This window comes from Panonychus citri, unplaced genomic scaffold, assembly GCF_014898815.1.
Source record: "Panonychus citri isolate SS breed McGregor unplaced genomic scaffold, ASM1489881v1 Contig00063, whole genome shotgun sequence".
Lineage (NCBI taxonomy): Eukaryota > Metazoa > Arthropoda > Arachnida > Trombidiformes > Tetranychidae > Panonychus > Panonychus citri.
The window spans coordinates 854,664-865,734 of NW_026515468.1; the positions used below are offsets into that span (position 1 = coordinate 854,664).

Consider the following 11,071-nt stretch of genomic DNA (forward strand, 5'->3'; position numbering starts at 1 on the left):
ATCATTAATAATTAAAAATGTAACTTTCACACTTTTCCAGGTTAATGATTACCTCATGGTGACTTTAGATCAACATATATTCACCTTAATTGTTTACAAAGTGAAACTAATTGTTTACTCATTAGAAGTGATAATGATGATCGTTAAGTAAATAGTCACAATTAGACTTAGATCCTTGAGGCTCTAACATTGGATCCACCGCCATGGACGACAGGTTATTATCCCATAGAGATTTTCCTCTCTCTCTCTCTCTCCTCCTTGATGATCAAGTCAAGTCTACCTTGAATCGACCTCGAACAAGACGAGTCTAAGTCTATTCGAGGCCACTTTTGTTCGTTTGTTATAAGTTCGTGGGAAATGAGCTGTTCTTTCTCTTCTTTTCTATTTTCTATTGACATCTCAACCTTTCATCTTCTTTCTCATCCTCACCTATTCCTCTCTCTCTCTCTCTCTCTCTCATCCTCCCCAAACGAAAAGATACTTCAACCTCCTCCCAAGAGAACAAATTTCCATCTTCTTTCTTGATCATCTCCTTGATTCTGATTCTGAAACCTGAAAAATTCATTTTGGAGGTTACCTTTTTTTACCTACGCAGCAAATGTTACATTATCTTCATGTTGATTTTGTAAAGGTCAAGGTCTTTTCTCTTCTTCTCTTCATCCCTATGATGATGATCGATAAAGAAGAAGCAGTTCCAAGCAACACATAGACTCCATTTTGTCAATATCATCTTCTCATTTTCGTCACATGTTTAGTACAATTCTTTTTCTAATCATCATAATACTCAGAACTTTGTACTTCTCTTCCTTCCTTCCTTCCTCATCTCTCTCTCTCTCTCCTCCTCCTCCTCCTCTTTCTCTTCCATCTTCCTCCCACCCTTAACCTCCCTTTCGACCTTGTACTCGACTCTCTCTCCTTCTTTCTATGCATTTCGTTATATTTAGCAAAAAGTAGTTGGAAGTTAGTTGGAACACATTATCATCTGTGACCCTGACCCTTTACTTTCTGGTTCCATGTTCCTATGAATCCATAGGCAGAATCAATACTCTTGTATCCATGAAGAATAGGAAAAAGAAACGTAGTTTGAAAAAAGGTAAGAAGATGAATGATGATAACCTTGTATCTCTCTATCTCTCACTATTGTATCTCTTTTGTATTGTTGAATTGCACATTATTTATTTAATTTAAAAATTCCCAATGATGACGATAAACGATAAACGATAATGTTGATTAAATGGTAAAACTAAACACACAGAATCTCAAATTGTGTCTGCAAGTGAAAAATAATGTATCTTTTTCATGGATAATATTGTTTACCTATTGATTTCCTGGTGAAAAGTTATTACCTTTCAATATGTTTGTTTATTGATGGATTTTGCCATTTAATTACCATGATCAGTAATCACTTTGCTACAAGAGTATTTAGAGTTGATAACAATTAATTAATTTGTTGAATCCATGAAACATGAAATAATAAAACAGCAAAGAAAAACTGGTTTACAAGATTAACCTAAAAATTGAGATTGATGAGTTAACCAAGAGGTTGGAAAAATGTTCCAAATCTACAATAATCATCTCTATTATGTGGTAATTGTTAATGGTGATGAGGAAGATGATGAAGATGATGATACATGTTGTGGTTGATATAATCTATAAACAGAAAAAGGTTGGAGAGAGAAAAGAACTGAATTAGTTGATTACAATTAACGCTCTAAATATCAAATCGAAACATGTTAATTGTTTGTAAAGAAAATCCCATTGACTTTGATCGTTGCCCATTGATTTTGAATCGTTGAGAATTTGTCAACAATTAAACGTACCCTTGAGGTCAAATTTACTCTCTTATTGTGAATATAATAATAAACATTCAGGTCAAAGGTTAGGTTGTCCTTTTTTCTCAATTGATTGTCTGACCTCAAGTATTGTTACCATTTCAATTGTAACCGTTTCTTTTTTTGTTGGTGACAAAATTAAAACTTTTTACCTGCAAACCAAAGGTAAACAAGTTTATTTTTATCGAGAATCAAATCAACAGATCAACTAAATTACAATTTAATTGCTAAGAAGATGAAACAATTAATATTCATCTGATTTCGAGTGAAAAAAAAAGTTCAATGGGTTAACCGAATTGAAAAAAGCGCCTCTTTGGGTGAACAGCTGATGGAAAACCAGAAACCAGAGTTGATTTGATTCAATTAAATTGTTACAATTAAATTGTCACCTAATTAATTTGTTTCTTTTTGTGTTAATTGTTGTTCATTTTAATGTTTCTAATTATGTTCTTAAGAGTCAATCGATGGTTCTTATGATGGTAAGATAATTGTTTTCATCTGTTAATCAATTAATTTTTTTTTCTTCTCTTATTGATTATTGATTGTTTTTCTTTTACAGTTTTTTCTTATCACTGATTAACTGTTGATTTATTAATTGTTAACGGATTGTTACTTTCTCTCTTGAACCTGTTCACATATATATATATATACAAACTCTAATTATCGAGGCCATTTAATCATCTTCTTCATCACCATAATCATCATTATTTCTCAACGTGTTTCTTTTTGCTTCTTCAATTCATTCTAATGGTTGATAACAATTTAAATTTTAGTTCAAACATTTAGACGGTTACCGGGTTACCCAGAATTAAGTGAGAACAGGTCAACCAGAAGGATTTAATTGTTGCAAACTGTATTCAATTGAAAAGGCCTTAAAAAAGTTGGAGAGAGCAAGAGAAAAGGCCTCACAATTATATAGAAAACAATTCGGCAATCAGAATGATAATAATGGAATCGTGTTTATTATTAATAGATGAATATCTTAATTCCCTCTCAATGTTTTCTCATTGAATCAACTTTAATTGTTTGAACAATTGGAAGAAGACATTGGATAGACTTGTGGTAACAATTAATCCACCAAAAGAAGACAATTAAAGGTAAGAAATAGAGAGGAATGAATTAGCGACAATCAAGGTTTATTGTGATTCGATGATCGTTTTTGTTTTGTTTTTCATTCTATTAAATTAATCAGTTAATTTAATAGCGTGAGGAAAATTAACGGAGATGATAAATTAATCGGTTAATTGTGAAAATAGAATCAATAATAAAATCTAAATTAACACACAATATACTTTATTTAAATGTGAACAATTAACAATAATCAAGGAAGGTAAAGTTTACCGAAGGACCTGATGAAAACCTTGATTACATTTCGTTAACTAATTAACATTGATTCCTCTCGTTAAAGACCTCGTTACAATCGTTAATCACTTACACCACGTTCTGTTGATTAACAGAATCCAACAGTGACCAATTAACCCAAAACTAACAATTACAATCAATGAAAAATAATAATAATAATAAACTGACCACTAGCTGATTGTAAGAGTAAAAATTTTGACAATTAATATCTACTAAAAAAAAGGTAATAATAAAAAATAAACACAATCAACCAATCAATCAATCAAATTAACCAACTGTTAACTTGTAGTAACAGACCAAACTAATTAAAAGTAGAAAATTAATTTTCGTGGTCAACAATTAATTGTTAACTCATTGACGATTGTGTCCTAATTATGATTAATAAACAAAAGTTAATGAAACAAATACAAGAAAATGAAATTAACCAAAAAAATGTGAAAAATTGAAAACGCGTCAAAATTGGGAAGGTCAATTGTATCTACTGGTGGTGGTGGTGGTTAACTGACCGTTTGGCAACAATCAACAATCAACAATCAACAAACCAAACAATTTAGATCAAACAATAATAATAATTGAGAGTAAGGAAGTTACCAAAAAAATTATCGTAATAATAAGTGGGAGATAATAGTGAATGATAATATAAATGAGCGAATGAGAAATTAACAAATTGCGAATGAAAATGTTAGGTCATGACCGTTCTGTTGATTGAGTTAATTCTGTTTCTGGACTTTAATCAACGCCCAAAGTGGCCTTAATCAACTTACCTAAATGCTGCCGATCTTTATCATCCTCATCTTCATCCTGATCCACCTCCACCTCCACCTGATGATCAAAATCGTATATAAGAAAAGGGATCAATTTTGATGATCCTTTTCCACTTTTAATACAAATTGTGACTCCAATTTTTTAGGATAAATCACTTAATCTATTTTCTGATTATAATCGAACAATATAAAAGGTAACTTCTCTTCCTCATCCTCATCCTTTCATCATCCTCATCATCATCATCTAAAAATGATTTCAATTCCGTGAGGTTACAACTCATCATCATCTGAAGGCCTCATCATCTTGATCATCATAATCAACTTGAATCTAAATTAAGCGTGTGAAATGAGATCGAAGGATGAAAAAGGGATGATGAAGAGACTGATGATGATAAATCGACAAAGAGAGAGAAAGAGAGAGAGAGAGAGAAGATGATGAGGATGAGGATGATAAGAATTGTTTTATGTCGTCATCTTTGTTTACATTTCAATGTTATTGTTTGTTAACTTTTCGTTGTAACCATTTCGTTTTAATTGTTGACTAAATTAATCAAATTAATCTCCTCTTTTGTGATCATTTAGTTATTCGTAATATTTTATTTATACATTTAATTTCATTAAATCCCTCTAATTGTGTTAATCATTTTAACCAATTAACTGTAATTAAGATGTAAAGAGAAGAGAGAAAATAAAATTTAGTTTATCAATATATTTAAATCATTTAACTAACAACAATTTAGATTTATTTTTTTGTTTATTAGGTCAAGTGAATTACTCATTACTTTTAATCAATTTACTTATTAAACTATTAACTGATTGTGCTCATTAATTGTGTTCGTAAAAATATCTAATTGTGTCTAGTTATTAATCAAACATCTCGTATTGTTGATTAATTTGATTAGTTGATCATTAATTTATTGGAGTTTGTTTTTTTTTTGCTTTTTCAATTTTCAATGGTTAATTGTTAGTGTGTTAATTGATTGTTTGATTATTATTGTTTCAGTGAAAGATGATCATGTTAATCAAATTGTTAACCATCATGATGATCATGATGACGAACACGGAAATCAAGTAAATTCAAGGTAAACTTTGCAAGGAAACAGTTGATGTCTAGTTTGTTAATCAAGGTCTAACAATTTAAATTGTTGTAAATTTCTTTTGATTGTCTGTAAAGGGAAAACTTTCATTCTTTATTATTAATCATTACCATTACCAACACACAACCAAATTTAATTACTACTGATTAAGGATCTTTATCTCCAAGGTAAATTAACTTGGATGATCATTGGAATCAATTTTTCTTTCGAGGATTAATTCAATTATCAAGGGATTGATGACCAAAGACTTTTCCAATTACAAATTAAAACCTTGATTATTATCAATCAATTAACTTCAATTCACCTTCTCACTTACAAATTTCATTGTTATCAATTAATTGTTAACAATCAGCAATCAACAAACAACAACAAATAAACTTTTGTTAATGAACCATTGATTTCTGTTTAAAATTGGACAGATTTTCACTTAATTATCCTATTAAACACAAGATCTAATTAATTGTGTTTATTTCCATCTTTAGTAACAATTTTTAATTCTTAATTGTGAAAAAATTTTCGGTTAATCATTTCAATCTTAATCTAAATTAGAAATTTATTCTCTATTTAAATTTGGCGCTTTTAGAACAATCGATTATTAAAAATCGATTTTTTTCTATTGTTTACTTTTTGATTATTTTTTTTAATTTGATTGTTACAATTTTATGGAAATCTAATTACATAATTAATTAAGTGATTTAATTTTTTCTCCAATTTAAAGATGGATAGCTAGTCACTCTACCCAAAGGTTTGTATTCGTATGTCTCTTTGTAGTTTCTTTGTCTTTACAATACTTTTTGTTTCGCTCCAACTGTTAATCCTTTTGATTAATATGATTACTGAACAATTCTGATTATCTTGAGTTTAATTAATGCTAATGATTTATTTTATCTCTATCACAGATTTCAGGGTTAACCTTGTTTTCAGTACTGTTGCACATTGGAATCGGTGGATGATTGTCTCTCTCTCTAGGTGAATACCAAGTGGAACTGAATTTTCATCTCTTCCATTCAAAGTTGATTGTAAATTTGATTATTTATTTGCTAATTGGCTAAGGATGAAATTTTCACCAATTCCTGATATTGATCAGTAATTTAACTGTTTCAAATTAATTCAATACCATTTTAAGCATAAAAGATAAAGTCATCACTTGAACTGATTATCAAGAGATACTCAAAACTGATTGACTATTGATAGTAATTAACATTTGTCTCAACATGTCAATAGTTAATCTAATCATTTAGTTTTAGATAAAACTAGTAGAAAGTTAATTAACTCGATTAATTGTAGTTACATTGTTTATCCTCAACTTGGTGGTGAAAAATATCAAATTGTGTTAACGCTTTCATTTCAATATTGTAGCAATTAAAAGTGAGTACCAAAGGTAAGACTAATCACCAACAATGATTAAAAGTGATTCGATATGTGATTCAAATTGAATATGAAAGATTAAACTTTCTAACTCTGATTTTATAAAGTTTACTCTCAAACAATTTGTTAATCACTTTTGAACAAACAGAATCAAAAACTCACGAACCCACCTAGTGATCAATTTGATTTTCCTGCGATATAATTACTAATCTATTCTCATGATTTCTTTATCTCTACAGAATATCAATAGAATCATAATCAAGGAATCATATTTCTGGTGGTAAAAGCATCGAGGGCGATTTAAATTGTGATAAAAATGAGGATGATCATGTAACTGGAATACATGATAGCTTGATTATGGAAGCGAAGAAACAAAAAATTAGATTTAAACTCAATGAACTTTTCCTTTGCTCGAAAATCGTAGATATAAATAGCTCACCGTGTAGAGTTATATACATTTCTGGATTTGATTCACAATTGATTACTCCATTTATATTTATCTAATTGTTAACCTTAAGTGTTGATTGTTAATATCATTTTTCCCCCGCTACAATCACGTTGTAAGCGGAGAGACGTCGATTGTACTTTGTGATTTTGTTACCATTTTATTGGATTTTGGTAATATTTTGGTTCTATTTCATCTCAGCTGTTAGTTGATCACAATGATCAATTTTTCACTCACTGTTGAACCTTTGATTCTGCTTTATTTAGCAGCAATTAACTGTGAATACACTTTGATTCAATATTCAGTTTCAACGTCCCATTGTCTTTCATTGACCAATCTAACTGACCCATCCATTTGTGAGTCACCAAAATCTCCCAATGTTTCAGCTCTAATCAAAGACGATGTGACAATTTCAATGAGAAATTACAACTTTTTCCTGTCCATTTGCTGTTCACTGGCCACTCTGTTCACCGGCTCTTGGTCAGATTATTATGGAAGACGATTACCGATAATGTTTGCCCTTTTGTCCTCCATTTTGGCTCAATGTCTTTGCATAATTTTCTGGATTACACTTGATCACAATTTAATTTGGTTAATCTATTTGGCTGGATTAGTCTCTGGTATCTCTGGATCATCATCAAGTCTAATTGCAAACTGTTTCGGGTACACAGCTGATATAACCAGTATTAAAGATCGATCTAAGGCCATGTCCGCTATGGAGGCCATGTTATACCTCGGCGGTGCTATTGGCTTTTCAACCGGAAGTTTAATGTTGAAAATCTTTTCACCTTCTTTGGAAAAAGGATTCGCTATTCTTTTCATGCTTCATTCATGTCTATTCATTTACGTCTTTTGCTACCTGAGAGAATCAAAATCCACAATCGAACCAATAACACCCAGAGGATTATTTAGATTGTCTCATATAACCAGCGTCATTTGGACCATTACCCATCGTCGATCGACCCCTTATAAGCGTTTCTGGCTTCTCTCAATCATAGGATGTGCCTTCATCGCGACTTTTGGTTCTAATTCAATGTCGTCCATTCTTTATGTTTTCCTACGAAACAAACCGTTAAACTGGACATCCGATTTGTATGGTTACTTACAATCAATCAATTATCTTCTAGGAGGATGCACTCTGTTAATTATGGTACCATTGGTACAGAAATTTATCCCTCGTCTTGTGAACGATGATCTTTTTGCTTTAATGGGATTTACATCTCGAGCTGTTGGTTTAATTGCAATTGGATTAGCTCATTCATCACTTCATGCTTTCCTTACACCTTTAGGATTTATATTTTCAGAGTTAACTTTACCCTCGCTGAGGTCAATTGTTTCCAAGATCGTGGATGCCGATGAAAAAGGTAAAGCATTTGCTTTCCTTGGACTATTATCAAATGTCACCTTCTTACTTGGATCACAAATATCAAGTTTAATCTATTACAAAACTTCATCCTTTTTCCCTGGATTAGTGTTGATTATCCTTGGATGTTTGGAGATAATCCCAGTCACAGTATTTTTGATCAAATTTATATTTTACAATCAATTCTTTTCTCCTTCAATCATCTCTGATAATGACAATCAACAAATCAAGAAAGATGATCAAGGTGATGATGAAAATTTCAATGGTCAAGGTGAAAGCTCAACAAGACAAACTGACCAACAGGGAATTGATTCATTGGCTGCTGGAATAACTAAATTAACACAAAAACAAGTATCAGCTTAAACCAAATGATTAACTATTGTGCCAATAACAATAATCAATTATTCAATTGTTATTCAATAGTTAATTGATTATCTAATTAATTTTATTGTTAATTGTTTACTGGTATAGATGCAAAGTAATTAATATAACACTTTTTTCATTTAAATCATTTGCTCACCTCGAAACATTATCAGTGTATTTTAATTGTTATTGTTAATTGTAAATTACAATTTGTAATCTCTGATTATCTTAATGATTTTTATTTATCGTTTCTCAGTCATACAAAAACAACTTTCAAAGAATAATTTCCCATTTTTTTCAGTTTCTATTGTCAATCAATGAATTCACAATCTAATTAAGAAAAATGGACTAATTACTTTGAATCGCCATTCGTTTTCCTCGAACGGCCAATCAATAGATGGAGACTCAAGCAAATGAATAACAAGTAAACAATGAAAGAGAGAGAGAGAGAGAGAGAGAGAGAATTATTTATCATTCAAACCAACTACATGGTACAGACGCTGAATATTATTCAGAAATCGACAGTTGCTCTCAAAAAATTTCGCACGAGAAAAACAAGATCCAATAAATGAAGATCTAAAAAGATCTACGAACAACTCAACGATGTTTCAGCTTCGAACTTGTTTTAGAATAAGAATAAACAATTAATTCTCTAAGAACCAGAACTTAGCAGATCATTTCAATAATTTTTTACGAAAATCAATCAAAATCAAAGCGAAATAAACAAAACGAAATGATAATATCATAATAATTAAAGTTGATCAATTTTTCACTTGAAAAGAAAGAGAAAAAGAAAGAGAAAGGCAATCAAAAAGAAAGAGATTTGAAGTTGAAAAGAAAGAGAAAACAGAAGTGGCGACCCTCGTGTCGTTTGTTTGCAACTCACATTTTCCTTTCAATTTCAAGTTTCTTCATTTCTTTGATCAAACAATCAAAACAAACTGAGTACATTTATAGGAGTTACTGTGATTATCTTTTAATTGTTGTTAATTAGAAGGATTAGTTTGCCATCTACTATATAAGGGAAGTGTTGTTGTTAATCAATTATTATCCAAGTTAATTTCCCTTTGAAAACCAACAACAAATCGTCTGAAAATGTTGTTTACTGTTGTCTTTTTACTCGCTGCTCTTTCACTTAAGGTAAGTTTAGTAATTAAATTCAATTGTCTGCGATTGTAATTGTTTAATCGTTTCATCAATTTATTTATTATTCAGGTCGATGGTCAATCAGCTAACAAAGTCTCTCTTGGAGTTTACTATGAAACCTTGTGTCCAGATTCAATAGCCTTTATTAATTACCAATTGTATCCAACTGTCCAGTCTCTTGGTATTGAAAACATTGACCTCAACTTGGTACCTTTTGGAAAAGCATCTTGGACTGAAAGTGGATCATCACTTGTATTTACCTGTCAACATGGTGAACGTGAGTGTAAAGGTAACACCATTCAAAACTGTGCCAAAAGTCAACTCGATGTCGCAACTTTAGTCAAGTTTGTCTACTGTATGGAAAGCGCTCGATCCCCTGACAAAGCTGGACCATCAGTAAGTCAACTAATAATATACAATTACTCTGATCATGTTACTAATCAACTTTTCCCTCTAATTCATCCAGTGTGCCCAACAAGGTGGTTTTAACTACACTGCAATCGATACCTGTTCCAAAGGCAATGAAGGCGCTCAATTGCTCAAGGCCGCTGGAGTTGCTACCAAAGCTTTAAAACCATCAGTTTCTTTCATTCCAACTTTTAGTGTTAACAATCAACGTACTCAAACAATTCAAGATCGAGCTCTTAATGATCTTAAAGGTCTTCTTTGTGATTCTTTCCCTGCAACTAAACCAAGCGGATGCAACAATTAAAACAAGGACCACCACTTAACTGATGACGATTCAACTGATCACTACCATAAATTCAATGATTATTATACTCAATGAGCTGAATTTTATTAATTTAAAGGGCGTTTGGTTAATTTCACATTAAAAGGAGTTTACAAAATGGGATCTTTTCAAGGATTAAATGAAAATTAAGATGGAAATTGGATAAACGTTGATGAGATGATGAAGAAATGATAAATCCTTTTGGTTGTATCTCTGTTTACAATTACACCTTAATCTTCACTTAATCTTAGGTAAAATTAGTCTAATTGTAATCTCCCTTTTTAAATATATGAAAATAACCCTTTATTTGTTTTCTAATCTTAACTTTGAGCTTAACCTAATTGTTATTTAATTGCGCTAATCGACTAGGGTTTAGGTTTAATCAGATACTTAAAGGGGATTAAATTTTTATTATTGCAATTTAAAACTTTTTGCTGTCATAATGATTCACAAATCGATGGGTTAGTTAAATTGGTCAATGAAAGACAATACGAAATTGAATTAATGTACATTCACAGTTAATTGCAGCAATAAAGAGTAAAATTAAAGATTCAACTCTCATTAAGAAATTGATCATTTAATAGTGAAACAAATCTTGTAG

At 30.9% G+C, this 11,071-nt stretch overlaps 2 protein-coding genes across 3 annotated transcripts; both read left to right on the plus strand.

Moving 5' to 3' along the window:
• The first annotated feature begins 5,655 nt into the window (after positions 1-5,655).
• On the plus strand, positions 5,656-8,831 carry LOC128386142 (proton-coupled folate transporter-like). Of its 2 annotated transcripts, none has more exons than XM_053345128.1 (3): positions 5,656-5,800; positions 5,955-6,436; positions 6,663-8,831. In XM_053345128.1, the coding sequence occupies exon 3, from the start codon at positions 7,086-7,088 to the stop codon at positions 8,592-8,594; it is 1,509 nt and encodes a 502-aa protein (XP_053201103.1). In that variant the 5' UTR covers positions 5,656-5,800; positions 5,955-6,436; positions 6,663-7,085; the 3' UTR covers positions 8,595-8,831. The 2 variants fall into 2 exon arrangements, with proteins under 2 accessions (XP_053201103.1, XP_053201104.1); XM_053345129.1 differs by having other exon boundaries at positions 5,955-6,423.
• A 705-nt stretch (positions 8,832-9,536) lies between these two features.
• On the plus strand, positions 9,537-11,025 carry LOC128386153 (gamma-interferon-inducible lysosomal thiol reductase-like). Its single transcript, XM_053345147.1, has 3 exons — positions 9,537-9,734; positions 9,810-10,136; positions 10,207-11,025. The coding sequence occupies exons 1-3, from the start codon at positions 9,690-9,692 to the stop codon at positions 10,450-10,452; spliced, it is 618 nt and encodes a 205-aa protein (XP_053201122.1). The 5' UTR covers positions 9,537-9,689; the 3' UTR covers positions 10,453-11,025.
• The last annotated feature ends 46 nt before the right edge of the window (positions 11,026-11,071 follow it).